Source organism: Theropithecus gelada, chromosome 1 (assembly GCF_003255815.1).
Source record: "Theropithecus gelada isolate Dixy chromosome 1, Tgel_1.0, whole genome shotgun sequence".
Lineage (NCBI taxonomy): Eukaryota > Metazoa > Chordata > Mammalia > Primates > Cercopithecidae > Theropithecus > Theropithecus gelada.
In genome coordinates, this window is record NC_037668.1 from 221,587,835 (window position 1) to 221,609,206 (window position 21,372).

At 37.0% G+C, this 21,372-nt stretch overlaps 2 protein-coding genes across 2 annotated transcripts; both read left to right on the forward strand.

The window, feature by feature from the left end:
* The first annotated feature begins 4,714 nt into the window (after window positions 1-4,714).
* Window positions 4,715-5,641, forward strand: LOC112619189 (olfactory receptor 1020-like). Its single transcript, XM_025377107.1, has one exon. The coding sequence runs from the start codon at window positions 4,715-4,717 to the stop codon at window positions 5,639-5,641; it is 927 nt and encodes a 308-aa protein (XP_025232892.1).
* A 9,718-nt stretch (window positions 5,642-15,359) lies between these two features.
* Window positions 15,360-16,343, forward strand: LOC112635940 (olfactory receptor 2A12-like). The gene has a single exon (XM_025404124.1). It carries the CDS (start codon window positions 15,381-15,383, stop codon window positions 16,341-16,343), a length of 963 nt encoding a protein of 320 aa, XP_025259909.1. The 5' UTR covers window positions 15,360-15,380.
* The last annotated feature ends 5,029 nt before the right edge of the window (window positions 16,344-21,372 follow it).

The window sequence follows — 21,372 nt, forward strand, 5'->3', positions numbered from 1 at the left end:
TATTTTACTGAGAACGTAAAATGATTATACAAAGACCCTGTAACCAATTCCATTAAATAGATATAAATTCTAGTAAATTAGGTGAGCGATATAAGTCAATCACAGTTTACTGATGAACTCCAATTAATCTATGAAAATGGCAGACCTTAATTAAAACAGTATTGGCAGCACTTTAGCAGGCTGAGGCCAAGGAGTTCGAGACCAGCCTGGCCAACATGATAAAATGCCGTCTCTACTAAAAGTACAAAAATTAGTCAGTGTGGTGGTAGGTGCCTTTAATCCCCACTATTCAGGAGGCAGAGGCAGGAGAATCACTTGAGCCAAGGAGGCAGAGGTTGCAGTGAGCCAAGATCGTACCACTACACTCCAGCCTGGGTGACAGAGTGAGACCCCATCTCAAAATGAAACAAAACAAGACAAAACAAATAGCATTGGTCAATAATAGGCTCAATAGTAATATTAATACTGACTTAAATTGTATTTATTATACTAAAAACAATAATGACAATATGTGCATTGCACTTACATTGTACTAAATATAATATTATTAACAACGGAAATACTTACATTGTGCTTATTTACCAAGAGATCTCCAAAGTACTTTCATCTGTGAAGTGCTTTAGCCCTCACAATGAAGCACATGCTCTTAATACTTACATTTGATAGGTCAGACTAATAAAATATAAAAAGAATGAGGCATTTGTCCAAGTGAGTACAAGTGTTTGAACCCAGGGCTGCTGGCCTCAGAGTTCTTGATATTAACCACTGTACTCCCCAGAGTTCTTGATGTTAACCACTGTACTCCATTGACATTTTGTAGTATAGTGCCCATATCACTGTGTTTCTTTCACATGAGTAAAATGTGTTTCTACAACATCATGTATCATGGTTATTTAAAAGTACGCAGACCAATATTTAGGATCTTTTAAGTTGAGGATCACTGATACAAATTTAAAATACAAATGTATCATAAAAATAATAATGCTTTGATTTCGTTTTGTAAATGTAAAAAGACAAAATTTAAAAGTATGAACAGTTTATTCCGGTCTCTAATAAATAGGCAGAGTGGTGTGGGTTCTGGAGCCAAATGTTCTGGGCTCACATTGTGACTTCCCTGTTTATTAGTAGTATGAACTTGGGTAAAGCCTCTGACTTTCTCAATCTTGTTTTTCCTCTCTGTATAATGAAAGTAATTGTAGGGAAACCTCATATGGTTTTCAGAAGAATCAAATGACCCAATGTTTCTATAATGGTTAGGTCCCTGCCTCGCATGGGAAATCTACTCAATCCATCTTACTACCAAACATCACAAAGCACATTGCTCAACCCTTTTATTGGGCTATTGGCAGATTAGGAGCTAGAAATGCATTTCCAGATTTAGAGTTCAGGGAACACTCTAATATTACATTGATTTTTCACACCATCATATCCTCAAATATTCTTTCATTTATAAGTTGGTATTTTCTGATAGTATTAATCCAAAGAAACACCGAAGTATTGTGACATCATGGTTAATGTTTCATTAGATTTTCCACCTTATCTCCACAGATATAACAGATAGAGTAAGATATAATACAATGAAAAAAATTAATAATATTAACAATGAATGAATCTTGGCAATCAGCTATTTCAAGGCTTCTGTCTCAAAGATTTTATGCATATATTTCTCATCACAAAACTCATTATTGACCTAATCAGAATTAGACACCATGCTTGATGACTTGCATTGTGCTACCTCTTAAGATAGTGGCATTCTAGTGAGTACACTGAATGTTTTGCACCAAGGGATAATGATCCAGCAAAAAATCTGAAACACATTAGCACACAGCATTGCCAGAGACACTGATCTTGACATGAGGGCTTGGATTAAAACAATGGCAAGTCAACGAGAGGGCAAGAGATTAGGCCCTGGAGTAAGGCAGAAAAACTCGGTTATTTTCTAGAGGGAAAACCTGTAACATTTCTTAATTTCCCTTGAAGAACTTACTAATATTAGCATGTGCTTGGGGCTTGGGGCTTCTGTGAGCATTAAATAAAATAAAGATCATTTAAATTTTTTAGCTTGATTAGCCTATAGCAATTGTCCAATAAATGTTAGCTTTTTATCTCAGGATTAAATTTGTGCTATTTTATTTTCTATATCAGTTTATTAGATTGGTGCAAAAGTAATTGTGGTTTTTGCCAATGTAATATTAGTTAATAATTAATTGCCACAAATATTACAGTGCAACCATGAATACTCATATAAAAGCACCCAAAACTGGGACCATCGGTTAAATGAATGTTAAGTCCTCCAGTGTTCACAAAAAAGGAAAAATCAGGTACATAATTTTTCTGTGGTTGTTGCTGATTCTTCCTTTCTTTTGTGAGATTCTGTTGCACTGGCTTTTCTAGGAAAATGAATGGCCTTTGGTGAAATGAGAACACGCATTGTTTCTCTGGGAGTCATTTGGTTTATGCTACTCTAAAATTTGCCTCCCTCTAAGATAAAATAATACTATCTACACCATGTTTATTGGATCTCAAAAGTGCAGCAGCATGCACTTATGACCATAAACTGTAACTACTGTTTAACATAAAATGACTTGCTTACTTGCTTTGCTTCTCCTTAAACATGGAATGGCTTTGTGATTTGTTTGTTTCTACTTAGACTTTACTTTAGATCTTGGAATCTAGACTTCCAACAACATAAACTCTAATACTCAAAGTAAGGAATAGTGTTACACTTTGCCCATTATGAAAAGCATGTGAAATCAGTTCCACTCATGAAATCAATTCCATTCATTGAGGAATCATTTATTCATTCACTCAATACATTTATTTGAGTCTTGAATCTCAGCCAAGTGTTATTCTATTTGCTCAAGTTTGATTGGTGAAGTAAACAGCAGAATCTTCTCTTGGAGCCTGGAGCTTACATAGAAACAATGTGCTCCCATATTTAGTTGGGCTAAGTTATCAGAACACAAGGAAAGTCAAAAAATCATAGAAGTATGATTATAGCTTCATGAAATCGCAAAGATCTAGAGAATTGAAAGTTCTAATGAATTTTTAAAAAAAGTTTCTGATACCTTCTCACCGAGAAAGTAAATTAATTGAGAGTTATTGAATTAATGGTACAAATTTTATGAACCATGGTACATAAGAAAAGAGAACAAATTCATCTCCATTTTGCATTTATTCTGAATAAAAATGTCCATTTACTCTGTCTTTGAATCTTCCCAGGGTATGTTCATTTCCATTTTGTATAGAGTAGGAAACATTATCAGGAAATTTCCAAATGACAACTTACCACACACATGCAAACACACACACATATACATGCACACATACAAACACATGCATTGCTCTATCCCATGCTTCCTGTTCCACAGATGCAAGTCACACCCCACAGTGGAATTCCAACTTCTTATAGTTCAAGTAGTCCTAAGGTAAACTGCCTAAATATATTACTGTTTTGTATATAATATTTAATAAATAATGGAATGTACGAGAGAGAGAGCTATTACAGGTAAAAAGAAATAAAAATAGGTTGATAATCACTGATTTAGAAAGAGGCCACATCAGTGGTTACAATAAAAAGGTCTAATTTGTATCGCAAACCTAGCACTATAGATTTCTTTCACCTTATAATATAACCAAAATTTCGTAAATCTATTCAAAATATATCAAAGAGATAGTATGGTAGGATAAAAAGTGCCCTTCCAAGATGTCCATCTGGTAAATTATGAAGCCTGTGGATATATTACCTTACATGGTAAAAGGAAATTTGCAGATGTGAATATTAAAAATGTTGAGATGAGATACCATCCCGGTTTATCTGGAAGGTCTCAATGTCATCACTAAGTTCCTTCTAAGAGGGAAGTAGGATGGTTGGGTACAGGAGATGTAAGACTAGAAGCAGAGGTTGGAGAGAAGATGCTGTGCTGCTGTCTCAAAAGCAGAAAAAGGGGCCATGGACCATTGAAAAAAGTGGACTTTAGAAGCTGGCAAAGGAAAGCAAACACATTCTTCTCTAGAGCCTGCAAAAGAAACATGGGCATGCTAACACATTATAGGTCTTTAAAACTTACTCTCCACTTTTGTCCTCTGGAACTGTAAATTAAATAATTCCTATTGCTTAAAGCCATTAAATCTAAGATAGTGTGTTTTAGTAGTACCAGGAAACTGATAGAAATGTGACCAAAAATTCTTAGTTAATTGATTTTACACACATCATCAACCCCACTTGCCAGCATCTCCCTCAGGCCAGATTAACAATTCTTAAAAAGAAAAACTAAATAGTTAAGTCTCAGGTGTCCTCATGTTTTTCTGCTCTGATTTTGAGACCTCTTTAAATTAAAAAAAAAAAAAAGAGCTAATGATGTGGAGTAAAAAAAAAAAATTACTCATAACACCTAAGTATTTTGAGATTAGAGTTGAATTATATGATGCCATATTTATAGATGCAGACTATTTCTACATAAATGATTATTTATTTCCCATTTCTTTCTCTTACAGCTGAACTTTTCTCTTTACGTGAAATACAAAACATAGTAGACCAAGACACTATTGCATTAAATAAATTTTGCCTTGGCTTACAAGTGTTTTCCTTCTTCTTCCTCCTCCTCTCCCATCTCTCTCTCTCTTTTTCTCTTTCTCTCTCCCTCCCTCTCTCTTTTTCTCTTTCTCTCTCTCTCTCTCCCTCTCTCATTCTCTTTCTCTCTGCAGTTACACAATGGTGAATTTTACACATGTCTCAGAGTTTGTTCTACTTGGATTCCAAGGGGGTCCCGGAATGCAGGCAATGCTATTTCTGATTTTTCTGATCCTCTATGGCATAGCTGTGGTGGGAAACCTTGGCATGATTGTAATTATCCGGGTAGATGCACACCTCCATACCCCAATGTATGCCTTCCTGCAAAGCCTTTCATTGTTGGACATCTGCTATTCTTCCACAATTGCACCCAGGGCTCTGGTGAACTCCATGCAAGAGGACCACACGGTTTCCTTTGGCGGGTGTGCTGCTCAGTTCTTTTTCCTGTCTCTCTTCGGTACCGCGGAGGCTTTCCTCCTGGCTGCCATGGCCTATGACCGCTTCACCGCCATCTGCAACCCTCTTCTGTACTCTGTGAGCATGTCTCACCGGGTCTGTGTGTTGTTCATATCAGGATCCTACTTGTGGGGTGTAGTCAATGCCGTTGCTCAAACAACCATGACCTTCAGGTTGCCTTTCTGTGGGTCCAATGAGATCAACGACTTTTTCTGTGATGTCCCCCCACTCTTGTCCCTCTCATGTTCGGATACGTTTATAAACCAACTGGTTCTTCTTGGTTTATGTGGCTCCATTATTGTCAGTACCTTCTTGATTGTCCTGGTCTCATACATTTGCATCATCTCAACAATTCTGAGGATCCCGACCACGCAGGGACGCCAGAAAGCCTTCTCCACGTGCACCTCCCACCTGACAGGTGTGTGCTTGTTTTTTGGTACCGTTTTCTTCATGTATGCACAACCCAGCGCCATCATCTTCATGGAGCAAAGTAAAATAGTGTCCGTATTCTACACTGTCGTCATCCCCATGCTGAACCCCCTGATCTACAGCCTGAGGAACAAAGAGGTCAAGCGGGCTGTGAGACGGAGCATGCGGAAGCTGTCTGTGTGATCTCCATGGACCTCCTTAGTCACCCCGGACCTCACCCCAAAGCTCTGCTGCCCGTGGAGATTATGTCTTGGAATATGGCATTCCAGGGCTTCTTACTTTCTTTCTTGAAGTCTGTGATCCAGAAGACCAGGGGTATTTTAATTGTCTTTATATGTTTAACGATAAACAAAATCAAGGCTTATGAGGAATAAAATGCAGACTGGCGGAAGAGGTGACTGAATAGACGGGTATACATGGCTTTTTTGTCTCACATATTACATAGCATCTTGGTCCGACTCCATCAGAAAACAATTATGTAAAAATTGCATAGTTTATTTAGAAAATAAATAAAATGCTTATCTTGGATGTAGCTTACCAAGTACAAATATGGATCCTACACAAAGGAAAAGAAAAATAAAATGCTTTAATATTTTACCTAAAACATTTAGAAATATATAAATTAGTAATTAGTATTTTTCATGTTAAAAATAAATAAATTAGAAAAATATTATTAAATTCTATTTTAAATAGCTTTTATGGATGTATAATTGACACACAAGAAATTCACATAAAGTGTATAATTTGTTATGTTTTGACTTATGTAAACACTGGTGCGACCATTCCCACAATCAAGATAATGAACATATTATTATGCCAAGTCACACCAAATGGTTCCTTAGTTCTTTCCTAATGCTTCCCTCACTTCAGCCATGAAACGACCCTCCTCCCAGGAAATAACTGATCTGTTTTCTACCACTATAGATTAGTGCACATTTCACCTAAATTGAATCATAAGCCATGTAATCTTGGGGGGGGGGAATTAGACTTGGAAGGGGTGTAGCTTATTTTACTCAGCATAATTAGTCTGAGATTTATACAACTTGTTTCATACCTCAATTGTTTGTCATGTTTATTACTGGAAAATATTCCATTGTGAGAATATACTACAATTTGTTTATTGATTTACTTGTTCATAAACATTTGAGCTGTTTCTAGTTTTTGGCTGTTATAAATACAGTTGTTGGGCTGAGAACGGTGGCTTATGTCTGTAATCCTAGGCATGATGGAAAGGAAAATCTGTAGAAGCAAATACAGAAATAAATATCATGACATCTTTCTGCTTTTATCCAATATTAACTTATTAAGCATCTTCTGGACACGCTATTTGAGGAGAAGCACGAATGAATAAAACTCATATTTCACTTTAAGAATATCACAGTACGGTTGGAGAATTTACTTTCATAAACACAACATCTCAAGATTTACACTTGGAACTCATCACAGTAAAATCAGAGTAATAAACGTACGTTGAAACATTAATGCATCAAGGTCTTAACTGCCTGGATGCAGACACAATATTTTAATTATGAAAATTTCACTTTTAGTAGAGGAATGAAAAACGTGGAAACTCTAAAAAAAAGTAACAATTAATGAATGAACTTATTTAATTGTTTGAGCAAATATAATTTTCTAAGCCCTAAACTGTTGCGATACAAAACTGAATAAACTTTTTTCCTCAGAAAGCTCAAGTATAGTAAATCATTGTTAGAAATGTAGTGTTATTAGTGCTGACATAGGATAAGTTTATATGTATAGTACCATGCAAATTCAAACTGTGTTCAAGTATTGAGAACAGGGGTCAAGGTGGCTTCTCAGAAGGGGTGGCACCTCTGTCATAGTTTATTAACATCTGTATGTTCCCACTCCTTACGGATTTCTTTATCTTTTTAAGGGTTCAAAGTCTAGTAACTCTCATTCCTCGCACAGCATTTTAGAGATTAAAAGCTTCCAATTACCTTGAATATAAAAATATGTGCTTCTGCCATCATAGACATATAATGCTTAATGCTTTCGTGTACTGAAACCAATTCAAAGAAATACAAGAGAAGAAAAAAAGAAAAACAGAGAGAGAGAGTGAAATTTCAGCTTCCACTGAGCAAGTGAGATTCTAAAAAGATGGAATCTTTGAGTCTCAAGCTAGGACTCAATGTTCTCAAACATAGTTAGATAGTTGGTACCTGCTTTTCTTCTTGGATATGATATATTAATAAGATGTCTTTATCCTGACTTATCCACGAAGGAAGAATTAACAAGTAAGATGGGGGTGCTCGTATTAACTTACCGGACTTAGTAGACCAGCTATGAGATGTGAGTGCTGTTGCCCACTACAGAATCATGATTAGCATTTCCCTGACACAGGTGATCAAATTTTATATTTTGAATTAATCATTTGGGTGTCCTCTTTTGTGAAGTGATTGTTTAAACCATTTGCCCATTTTGGCTGGATTGACAGTCTTTTCCACTTTTTTAAACATATACTTTATATATGCTGGATATAGGTTTGTTTGCGAGATGTATACATGACAAATATCTTCTTACAGTTTTGTGTCACGCTTTTTCAAAATTCTTTCAATAAAATTATTAATTCTTCTGATGAATTCTGATAAGTTTAAGAAGTCATTAAATTTAATGCAATGCTTATTTCTTGATTTATTCCTTTTATCTATTTTATTATCCCAGTACATGTAACTTACAATCATGATTTGGCTTACTACAATTAAAAAGAATTTCAAAAAAAAGTAGTCACACTTTTTTTTCTTTACAAATATCTTGCTTGTCTGGCCAATTAATATTCTACAGACACATAATATTTGCTTCTTGGCCTCATAAACCTCATCAATATCATTGACTGGTAGTTTCGTGCAAATTTTGGATAACTGATAATAGCTTTATGACATTGAAAAATTCTATTCATGAACACAGTATATAATCCTATTTAATTATGTTTGTTCATTGTTCATTATATTTTTCACATGTTTATATATTCTGCCAACAAATAATATTATTTTTGATGCATTATCAAATGGGATATTGAAAAACATATCTCAAACTTGATAGTGGTATATGAACTTGCTTGGCTTCATGTATTTATCTCAAGGATTCTCACTAACTTTCTAACTTCTCTTAATATCTAAAATCGATATTCATAAATTATTATAATTATTGACAACAATAACCCAAGTCTACTAAATCATAATAGAAGAAATTCTTCTTAGCCATCTTATTTTATTTCAATGTAATTAATATTGATCTATTAACTAGATGGAAGAGAAAATTTATTTCACCCTAGTGTCCAGGGGTGACTTTTTTCTTGAATGGTACTTTGTTGAATATTTTTCTATAGTGAGATAATTTTAGCATTTTATCATGTGTTATTGTGTTGATCTGTTATAATAGGTTTCATTACATTGATGCAAATTTGCACTACTGGAGTAATTCGAATGTGGTCATGATTGTTTATTGATGTACTGTTTTATTTGTTATACTGAAACCTATGTCTCCTGTAAGGATTGGCTTGTCACTCTTTTTCTTCTAATGCCATTGTGTGGTTTTGGTGTGAAGCTACATCTAAATATCTAAAATATGTTAAATCATATTTCTACTTTCCCCTGAAGACTTTGCATGCGTTAAAAACACATATATTGCTTAAATATTGAGTACAATTCACCTTTGCAAGTACTCATGCTGGATTTTTTGTTCTTTTTTAAAAAAATTGATTTAGAGCATGCAAGTGCGGTTTTGTTACACTGATATATTGCATAGTAGTAAAGTCTGAGTTTTTATAACTTACCTATCACTCAAATAATGAACGCTATACCCAATAGGTAACTTTCCAATCCCCTCTTCCACACCAACTTCCCCACTTTTGGAGTCTCCAATGTCTATTATTCTCTTCTGTATGCTGGATATTTTCTTTATGGAAATATTTTCTCATCCCTGATTCAGTTTCTATAGTATTGTAGGATAATTTGGGTTTTACATTTCTTCCTGAGTCAGTTCCATACAATTTAACTCATTTAAAAATATTTTCATACCAGGAATGATGGTGAGTGTCTGTAATGCCAGCTACTTAAGAGGCTGAGGCCTTGAGCTCACTTGAATTCAGGGGTTTAGGCTATAGTGCGCCATGATCACTCCTGTGAAAAGCCACTTTGCACTGTAGCCTGGGCAACGTAGCAACAACTATGTTGCTAAAAAAATTAAAATGAGCCAGCAAAACTGTTTAAAAGTATTTCTATTTCATATAAGTCTGCTATTCACTAATATACAATAATAGTTTCAGAATGTTTTAATCTTTTAAAAATGTATGTGACATTATAATATAATTTTGTGACATGACATTATGTAGATGATAATATATAAATTATATTATTATAAATATAATTTATATCATTAATAAATATGTTACACATATAATTTTCAAATATTTTATCCCATTTATCATGGATTGTCTTTTTGATGGCATACTTTTATTATGGTAGGAAAATGATGTAGCATTAAATTAACCATCTGAACCATTTTTAAGAGTACAGTACAGTAATGTTAAGTATATTTGTATCGTTGAACAACAGATCTCTGGAAAGTTTTCATCTTGCAACACTGAAACTCTGTACCCATCAAACACCAATTTCCTGACTCTCATCCCCTCAGAACTTGGTAACCACCTTTCCACTTCCTATTTCTGTGATCTTGACTACTCTAGATACTTCATGTAAAGGGAATTACACAGTATTTGGCCTTTTGTGTTGTAGCTGGCTTATTTTGTTTAGTATAAAGTTTTTGAGCTTCCTCTATGTAGTAATATGTGACACGATTTCCTCCTCTTTCTCACTTACTTGCTCTCATTCTGTCACTGTAGGACTGAAGGGTACAATACTTACTCAAAACACTACAATGTACTAAAACGTTCCTAACAACATTCCTAAAATTTCCAGATTCACTGAAAATATATAAAGAAACAACATGATGATACAACATTTCCCTGTCAAATTTCCCTGTCAATAAGAAAGACGAACAAGAAACAACAGATGATAACTTAGCCAACTGTGGTACACCTGCATTATAAATGTGGCCAGTTGTTCAGTCTGCAATAAATCTTCACTGTCTTACGGCATAATCTTGGTAGTTCCATAGTTTTGGGTCTATCACTTGCAGTACATTGATTTTAGGGATCAAATTTTGAATGGTTTGGTCACAACTGGCAAAAACTCAATCCTTAGGAGTAGGGCACTCAGGGAGAATTTTGAGGGCTGAGAATTCTGTGAGAGTTTCATCAAGCAAAATACAGGCGTCCAGGCTGACTAACACTCAAAGGGCTCCAGGCCTTTCCCTGGGATCACTAACGTCTACTTCTCTCTGCTCGTTGGCTGTGTTCTCTCTGAAGTAAAAGAGTTTTCCATCCTTTGAGGGGGAAATACTTCCAGCCATAGATTTGATATTAATACGTCACAAATGAATGCTGCCATCAAAGAGAAATTGACTGACTCTAAGCTTTGTTTTAAAAAGTAGAGGGAAGGAATCTGATGTGACTGGCTTAGGTCAGCTGACTCTCCCTGTGGAAGATCCCTGCACCCAGCAGAGACATTGCTCACCTTGACCTGGTGCCTGCCTAGAATCATGTAACTATTATCAGGAAGTGGCTCATGGGTAAGGTTAACATAGCATCATTTTCCTTCTGAGATACTCTGGAAAATGAAAGGGTATATACTGTTAACGGTTACAGTAGGATAACAGATGTATCTAATGAACTATGTTGATGGTGTTGGAGGAAGGATCTAAGACCTTGGAACAACATGGGGCATCCTTCATCTCACCCTCAACCAATTAGTAGAAAAACCATGTACCGAATTTCCCTGTCAATAAGAAAACCGCATTAATACCATTATAAATTTCTGCTAGTTAAATGGAATTCTATAGGCTTGCTTTTGGTGTCTTATGATGCTATTTAATGTAATTCCAGTGCTAAAAATTAAAAATGCAAACTTCATTATAAACAAAAGGGACAGTTTTTTTTTTTTAGTTAACTCTAATTCTTAATGTCTGTGATGATTGTTTCTTTTCTTTTCTTTTTCTTTTCATGTTTGAGACAGAATCTCTCTCTGTCTCCTCCACTGGAGTGCAATGATGCGATCTTGGCTCACCGCAACCTCCACCTCCTGGGTTTAAGCGATTCTCTTGCCTCAGCCTCCCAAGTAGCTGGGATTATGGGCACCTGCCACCATGCCTGGCTAATTTTGTATTTTTAGTAGAGATGGGATTTCACCATGCTGGTCAGGCTGATCTCAAACTCTTGACTTCAGGTGATCTGCCTGCCTTGGCCTCCCAAAGTGCTGGGATTACAGATGTGAGCCACTGTGCCCAGCTGACTTTTTTTTTCTTTTTTTTAAGCTTTCCTCCCCAGACATTAACATTTTGTTTTGTTTTGTTTTGAGACAGGGTCATGGTATTTTGACCAGGCTGGTCTCAAGCTCTTGGCCTCACGGGATCCTCCTGTCCTGGCCTCCCAGTGTGCTGGGATTACAGGTGTGAGCCACCACACCCAGCCTCCAGGTCTATTTATGTCACGTTTTATCCACTGGGACTGAGCTACTTAGATTGCATTGCATTTGTTCAACAAGCACATTGAATAGTAGCTATGGGGCAATGATAATACCCATGCCTGGATTCAAAATAAAAATAGCTTTTCTTTCTATTACCACTTGCATAGTCAACCAACCAAGAGCCAAGTCTGAAGAAGAGCCGCTGAAGTGGCATAGTTCCCTGGCTGTACCAGCTCGCCACAGAAAGATCAGCGATTGTTCCTCATGAGTCAGGCTATCACTGCCATCATTTGCATGCTCACTGAAGTTCCATATCTACCTTTGTGGCAGACCACAGATTGCCTTTTGGCAGAGGAACTAATTTTATGTAGTTGAAAACATGGTGATGGGCTCACACCATGGAATTCACCAGCACTGCCCCATCATCCGGTAGCAGGCAGCGTGGCAGAAAGGGGGAATGGCGAGCTGAAGGCTGGGGCACATCCTGCAGTGATGCTTGGATGATGTACGTGATAGAGTAGATGCTTTAAACTAGAGACCAATACATGGTGGCATTTCCCCTGAGTCAGACTACCCAAATTTAGAAAGCAATGTAGAGTGTGGGGCGGCCTCTCTCAATGTTACACTTATTGATCCATGAATAGAGAACAAGTGTCTCAATATTGATCCATGTGTAGAGAACCAGACACAGCACCCGTCAGAGGGCTGGATGCTGACTGCCAAAGGGAAACAGAGGAAACGAGGGAGTCTAAGCCTGGGACCAGGAGACTGACTGTTCCACTAAACACTTAGTACTTGGTGGTTTATTCTTATTTTATTTATTTATTTTTTGAGATGGCATCTGGCTCTGTTGCCCAGGCTGGAGTGCAGTGGCACGATCTTGGTTCACTGCAACCTCCACTCCAGGGCTCAAACCATTCTCTCATCTCACCCTCCAGAGAAGCTGGGGCTACAGGCACGTGCCACCACGTCCTGCTAAGTTTTGTAATTTTGGTAGAGACAAGTTTTTGCTATGTTGCTCAGGCTGGTATGTATGTATGTATGATGTATATATGTATGTATGTATGTATGTGAGACAGTCTCGCTCTGTCTCTCAGATTGAGTGCAGTGGTGCAATCTCAGCTCACTGTAACCTCCCTTTCCCAGGTTCCAACAATCCTCCCACCTTGGCCTCCTGAGTAGCTGGGACCACAGGCTTGTGTCCAGCTAATTTTTGTATTTTCGTAGAGACTGGGGTCTTCCTATGTTGCCCAGGCTAATTTCAAATTCCTGAGCTCAAGTGATCTCCCTGCCCTGGCCTCCCAAAGTGCTGGGATCACAGGTGTCAGCCACTGCACCCAGCCAAAAACACTTAACTTTCCAGCTAAGAAAATGTGTATGTTTTATAAAAATATGATGTTCTTAACACATTACTTTTAGAACTTCCAAATTGAGCTGTTTCTTTCAGAGAAACAATAGAGTTAACAGATAGCACCCCAAATAGTAAATTATAAACTGCATTAATGAGCTATCTGCCATCAGCAGTAAGTGGAACATAAATTGTTTTTCTTTTTTTTTGCGTGAAGTTAACTGGTTCCCTTTGGGATCAACTCAAAATTTTGCCTCTGCTAATAGACTTTACTCAACTCACTGAAGCCTCTACTCTCGATTTATAATGACTGGAAAATAATTTTACCCTCCATTTCAATCCCCTAAATGTAATATAAAGTTGGGATAAATAAGGAAAAGCATAAAGAGAATGTGGACAACTTCTATACTAAAATTAATCATGTAAAATCAGGGAACAGGTTGTGCATGTTAATAGCTATAGCTGTCTCATTCTTCTTAACAGAACTTCCATGGAGCTGAGGAGCACACTGCCAAGAAAAGATGATGAGCTCCAGGGGCTGACCAGCAGCTGTGCTTCCCATGTGTCTCCTTTAGAGGTGAAGATTTGATAGTTTCACCCTTTCCAGGAAAATTCACTTATCAGGTGCCAGCACTGACTGTGGATGAACAGGTTTCCTACATCCAAAGACTGGGCAAGTATGTCAGCTGCTCTCCTCTCCCTAAACTCACTCCCTTCCCTGTCGCAGAACTGAGATTCACACACACTCTCTCTCTCTGTCTTTCTGTTTCTCTCTGTGTGTCTCCCACTCTCTTTCTGTTTCTCTCTCTCCACCCCCACTACCTTGTTGCTGTGTCATGCGGCCTGCTGGCTCAGTAGTTCCGTCTGGGCAGACAGGAGAGAAAGCTAAGTAGAGAGTCAGAGCAAGATCTAGAAGAATCCTTTACATAGATGCCAATAAGAAAGTGACCCCCAGACAGGAAATTTTAAAGCAGAAAAAAGAGAAAGCACTGGAAATGTGAAAGCGTGGAGAAAGGAAAGGTGTAGGGTACAGGGAGTTTCACTGAGTCTATGTGACCCCCAGGCTCTGTGTTTTACATGTTATATTCCCCTGTGTCTAAAAATGTTCTCCTAAGCATCGGTTTTGTTTTGTTTTTGCTTAATGTTGTGTCGTTTTGTTCGTCGCAGCTGACATTTGATAATGTGTGTTGTGTAAGACAGTCTGCACTTTGTACAACTAACCCACATCTTCCATTTCAGCACAGGCTGGTATGTTTCACTCAGATTTTGTGGAGTACAGGAAGCGTATCGCTGTAGATGTACATGTATGAGTCATAAGCCCATAAAAGCAGTTTCACACTGTGCTTAAAATGGTCAAAAAGCTTGGTTTTGGGACCAATATGTTATCTTCTCTAAGACCACTACTAGACATTTGGACTCTCAAACGTTTAGAGGATTAACCATATTATTTTTACTAATATTGAGGGAGTTAAAATAGTCTAAGCAATTAAATTAGGTGTATTATTCCGATACGAGATGATAATTTATACTCCTTAGGAATCAGAAAGGAAAAAAAAATCAACCCCTTTTCTCACTAAATGGAAACTAGTATCATTTCTGACTTTTAATGTAGTAGGAGAAGAACGGAATGATTTTCAACCTGCACATTTTCTGCTCATGATGTTAGAAAAGTCATTTTCTTTGATAGGACCTGTAGCTCTTTTTAAAGAAATGGATAATAGCATTTGATTAGCCAAATACAGAGGAGTGCTCTGTAGTACATGCGATATAAGGGTGAAATTTTCACCTTTAAACAAAAAGTTCTTTTGTAATTTATCAAAAATAAGTAACCATATGATGAGAACTATGATTTGAAGTTGTTCTTCATGTCCACTGAAATTTCACAAATAATTTTTATTCCAATTTAAGATACATTTATCATCAGCATTAAAGTTGCTGTGAAAGAGAATTGATTTGACCTCAGAATTTTCATATAAGACCATTTTTATTTTCTCCTCGCTCCCATTTGAACAGGCATATTTCGCTGGCCAAAATGGGACATAAGAATTCCAGCACCGTCACTGAGCTGGTCCTTGTGGGATTTTCCAATCATCCCCAAAGTGAGACACCCCTCTTCTTCCTGTTCTCTCTGGCCTACTTAGCAAATTGTTTTGGAAACACAGCTGTCATCACTTTGGTAGTTCTGCATTCCTCTCTCCAGACACCCATGTATATCTTCCTTTGTCACCTGGCCTTTCTCAACATATTTTTTAGCACAATCGTGGTCCCCAAGATGCTCTATAACTTCCTTGCAACCAGGAAAGTCATCTCTTACAACTTCTGCCTCGCTCAGACCTACATCACCTTATTCCTGGAGGTGACTGAGTGCTTTCTTCTTGCAGTGATGGCACTGGACCGCTATGTGGCCATTTGTTTCCCACTGAGATATCTGCTCATCATGAACACGTCTGTGTGTGTGGCACTGGCTCTGGGAGCCTGGACCACAGGCTTTTTTGCTTCAGTGGTTCCTCTGTTCTTCACAATCCTCCCACTCTGTGGTCCTTATGTTGTTGACTATATTTTCTGTGAACTGCCCATCCTTCTTCACATGTTCTGTGCAGATACATCCCTGCAGGAGGCCATGATGTTTGCAGGAGGGGCTGGAACAGTGTTACTCCCCTTCCTCCTCATTATTCTCTCCTACCTGCGCATCCTGGTGGCTGTGATGAGAATAGACTCAGTTGAGGGCAGGAAAAAAGCCTTTTCAACCTGCACTTCCCATTTGACTGTGGTGACCATATATTATGGAACAGGATTAATCAGATACATGAGGCCCAAGTCTCTTTACTCAGCAGAGGGAGACAAACTGATCTCCTTGTTCTATGTGGTCATCAACCCTATGCTGAATCCTTTCATTTACAGCCTGAAGAACATGGAAGTGAAGCAGGCTATGGGAAGAGTTATAGGAAAATACAAAAATAAAATTAAATCACATACTAGGATGTGTAGAAGTTAAAGACAAGTTTATATTTTTAGCATAGTCACATCCAAATTCTATGAAACTAACCTCCATCACAAGAAATTCCACTTAGGCAAACTTGCAGAATAAGATGGTCATTCAGTTTTTACAAATCCTCCCCCAAGTGTTTTCAAGTCAGATTTCTCCTCTCTGTGAATACACATTTATTGATAGTCCTTTGTTAAGTGTTAAAATATTGCTATGTCTGGGGCAGGCATGGTGGCTTATGCCTGTAATTCCAGCACTTTGGGAGGCCATGGTGGGCAGATCTCCTGAGGTCAGGAGTTCAAGACCAGCCTGGCCAATATGTGTGTGTGTATGTGTGTGTGTGTGTGTGTGTGTGTGTGTGTGTGTGTATATGCTATGTCTGCTCAATCAAGTATTGTGTTAACATAGCCACAAGCTTCCATGTCATCAATCTTATCATTCCCTGTGGTCACTTTTACAGTATTTTATTTTTATTTTCTATTCATTTTCAAGACCTCAACTTATGATAAGATGCCTATGCCTCCTCCATGAATCAACTCTACCCTGTTGAGACTATCAATCTAAAGATGAGTCTTAGCTTTGTCCAGGACTAAATAAAAAAGCAATGCAAATTATGAAGTGTATGTTATTAAATCATATAGGAGGAAAATATTTTTGAAGTTGGTAATGAAAAAATTTTTAGGAGTGTAGAACACTTTAATTTATCTAAACTTTTGTCTAAGTTTTGGATACTTTAAGGAAAATGATATGCTTTTTTAATTTTAAAATTGAAGTAAGTTCTTCTCAATTGCTTTAGTTTTCATTTACTCCATATGGATGGTAGTTCACAGAAATAAATATTAATAATCATTTTAGGTATTTACTTTTTTATGTATTTAAATAGATTGATTACAACATATTTACCACTGTGGCATTTCAGGCAACTATGTAGTAATTAATTTAATATTCCTGAATTTGGAGGCAGGCTGCAGAGTTTTTTCCAGGTTCAACCACTTAGCTGCTTTATGTCCATTATTTTATCAAATAATCTCTCTCTGCATCAATTTCCTAGTTTAAAAATCAGTCAATTCAATATATAGGTTGTTGTCAAGATTAACACATAAATAATACACCTAAAACATAGTAAAGGTGTCATCACACGAGGTGCTTCAGCTTCAATCTGCTACTGAGTGAGAACAATTCTCTACTGGATTTTACAATTTTACTGAAAAAAGAAATATGTAAATAACTTTTCAGACTGTCGTCACTGACCACTGCTGGGAGCTGATGCTCCCGTGGAAGTGGAGACTCCTCTTTCTAAGGCTAGGGAGTGCCGGAGACTCCTCTTTCTAAGGCTAAGGAGTGCCGGAGATTCCTCTTTCTAAGGCTAAGGAGTGCCGTTGGAATAATTTAGAACTCCTGAGCACATGGCAGACGATGAGGCTCAGAGAACCGAATGTCTTAACTGATGCATGCATACCTGTGTTTAGATGGTGCAGCCCTCCCTTCTATGGATGGCCTCTTTTTGTAGAGAAATCTCACGTCAAACTCTCCAAGAATGTAGATTCATTACTCTGTCATAAAATCTTATTGTATTCTGATATACAATGCCATATGAGAAAAAAAGAAGAAGAATCAAATCTTCTGTGGAGTGAGACAGTAAGCACCTAATTTATAATGTTACCTACAATGTCTGTTTCTCCATTGCAACTTTCTACAAACGTGCATGTGAATGTTTTTTGTGCGTGTGACCCAAATTGTACATGTTCATTGTGCAATGACCACATCTTAGTGACTTTTGTTGAAAGCTACACTATCTCTGTGATCTAAAGCATTGCCAACTTACAAGCACAATTATCCACTGGCATCATATCTTGCTCTTATAATCATTGCTCCAGCCGGTGAACCAGCCCAAAAAATGGTGTGAAAGGGAAGGGACACTGTGTATAGAATCAGAAGGGCTGAATAAAATCCTTCCTCAAACCAAACTTTGTAAACACTGGGGCCCATTCTACTTAACTCGAATTTGATGACCAGACTACCTTTAGTTTGTAGCACATTGATCACATTGATCATTTTATTGTTCTCGTTTATAGTCCACAAATAATGTAAAACTATTGTGTAAGATTGTGGTAGCAGCTAAGTAAATCTAGAGCCAACATATATGCAGTAAAACCACTGTGTTCCTTTCTGTTACTGTTTTAATAACACTCTATTGGGTGAAATAATTTATCTTTATTTTTATTTTCATGTTTTAGAGACAGGGGCTCCCTATGTCGCCCAGGGTGCTCTCAAACTCCTGACCTCAGGTGATCCGCCTGCCTCGGCCTCCCAAAGTGCTAGGATTTCAGGCGTGAGCCACTGTGCCCAGCCAGCCTGAAATGAATTTGAAGTAGCATCAGATAATTAGTTGTGAACTAGGAATCCCAGTTTGGTATAAATCAATAGTTACCAATATTAAGAGTTTTTTTTTTTTTTTTCTCCTAGAGAATCATAACAGGCCTGTATCCCACCCATTTTAATTGAATGCCTAATGCTGAGATTTTCTAAATAAAACCCCCAGAGTATAAGTGTTGTCTATTTTCTAGCAATCCCCATTGTTTGTTACTTTTCTGGCCTAGTGAAAGAAACTTTAATTTCTTGTGTAATAATCTCCGTTAAAACCTTTGGGAAACAACCTGAGTTTGACTAAATTTTCCACTCGATCTCATTAATTCATTCTCACTTTTGGTTAGACCAAATTTCACTCCGCATCAAAAATAAATATTTGACTGACTGCCGATAATATGGGGTCATACAAAACTAAATAATTTTGCAGTCAAGTCTGTCATTGGAAACCATAGGCAAGAGCACAAATGGACAAGAAAGTGCAATTACAGGAAGATGATGTGGAGCGGTCAGTTCTCTAAGGGTTCATTAGAGGAAACTTTCTCTTCGAGTAGTGATAGCGTAGTCTTCTCAGAAATCTTAATGAGATCATGGTAGGGAAATAGTTTCTTAATTTTGGTTCAGTACTCTCTCAAACATAAATGAGAACCACTTTTGTTTTAGAGGTTTAAACACAAAGTTGGATCCTTACACACAATCAGTTTGACTATTTGAGAAGAGCTGACTTGTCAAATAAATAAAGTCTCACTAACTTGGTTCTTTCTAGTTTACAGAGGGCAGGCTTGTGGGTGTGAGTGTATGTGTGTGGGTGGGTGTATAAGATATGGGCTTAAGAATTAATTCTTTGTTGTATGTTCTAATCAAACAATATATTGCTGAATACTTAGAGGCAACAAAAATTTTGGTCTCTTTCAGCACTGCATTACAAATTAATCTCAGAACTAAATACTAATGTTTACTCCAAAAATTTATTTATATGTATATATCTCTTTTTTCACATATATATGCATATACCTACAATATACAATCCATTATATAATACATATATATTTTATACAAATATAAATATATGTGTAATATGTATTATATATGCATATAATATATATTATATATGTAAAATATATAACCCCTATATATGGGGTATATGTGTAATACACATATAAAACCACTATATATAGGGGTTATGCATATTATATATAAAATATATTATATATTATACATATATATTTGTTGTATATTATATATTATACATATATAAAATCCATTTTGATTATATTGTTGTTAATGGTGTAAGATGAGGGTCCAATTTCATTTTTCTGCATGTGGACAGGCAGTTACCCCAATACCATTTATTGAAGAGACTGTTCTTTCTTCAATGTGCCTTTCGGTCACCTTTGTGGAAGAACACATATATCGATTTATTTGCAGAGTATCTAATTTGTTTCATTAAACACCATGTCTGTTTTTACCAGCATGATTCTGTTTTCAGTACTATATCTTTTCTTTTTTTCTTTTTCTTTCCTTTTTTTTTTTTTTTTTTGAGACAGAGTCTTGCTCTGTGGCCCAGGCTGGAGTGCAGTGGTGCGATCTCTGCTCTCTGCAAGCTCTGTCTCCCAGGTTGAAGCTCCTGGGCTCAAGCAATTCTCCTAAGTCAGCCTTCTGAGAACCTAGGACCACAGGCATGCACTACACCTGGCTAATTAATTATTATTATTATTGTAGAGACAGGGTCTCACTATGTTGGTCAGAGGAGTCTCAAACTTCTGGCCTCAAGTGATCCTCCCACTTTTGCCTCCCAAAGTGCAGGGATTATTGCTGTGAGTCACCACATTTAGCCACATTTTCCACTTTTTTGAATAGTTTGAGAAAAATTGTTGTTAGCTCTCCTTTAAATGTTAGGTAGAATTCAGCAGTGAATTTGTTAAGTCCTGGGCTTTTCTTCATTCCGAGGTTTTTGATTACCAATTCGAACACCTTACTAGTTATCAGTGTCTTCAAATTTTCTATGCCTTATATTTTTATTTTTTTAGAGATGAGGTCTCACTCTGTCACCCAGACTGAAGTATAGTGGTGGGATAGTAGCTCACTACAGCCTCAAATTTCTGGGCTCAAGCTATCCTCCCACCTCAGCCTCCCGAGTAGCTGGGACTACAGCTGTGTGTCACCATGCCTGGCTCAGATGTATTTCTTCATGGTTTAGTCTAGTTAGATTGTATGTTTCCTGGAATTTGTCCATTTCTTCTATATAATCCAATTTTTTTGCAAATAATTGTTCATCGTAGTCTCTTATTTCTTACCTCCTCTTTTATTTTTCCTTGTTTTCCTGACATTACTCTAAATTTCCTTTTGTTTTATTTGATATAAAGTTGCTAACACTTTTCCCTCAGACATATAATGGGACATCTTTCCTCTTGAATGTTATTCTCTCATCAAAATCATTTATCTTATTAAATGTTACAGAATGTAGAGAAAGTGTGATCTAAAAGCACCAGCTTTTCTCCAACTTAGAATCCCTCTGAAAGGCATATATTCTCAATCAGCAGCACAACCTAAACATTTGTACTGAGGATGGTTATGAAATGCTAACCTTTCTTCCCCAATTTTTACAATGGTAAATCATTCCTACATACTTGCTCTGCTACTTCTCATCTGGGAAATGTTTACACATTCT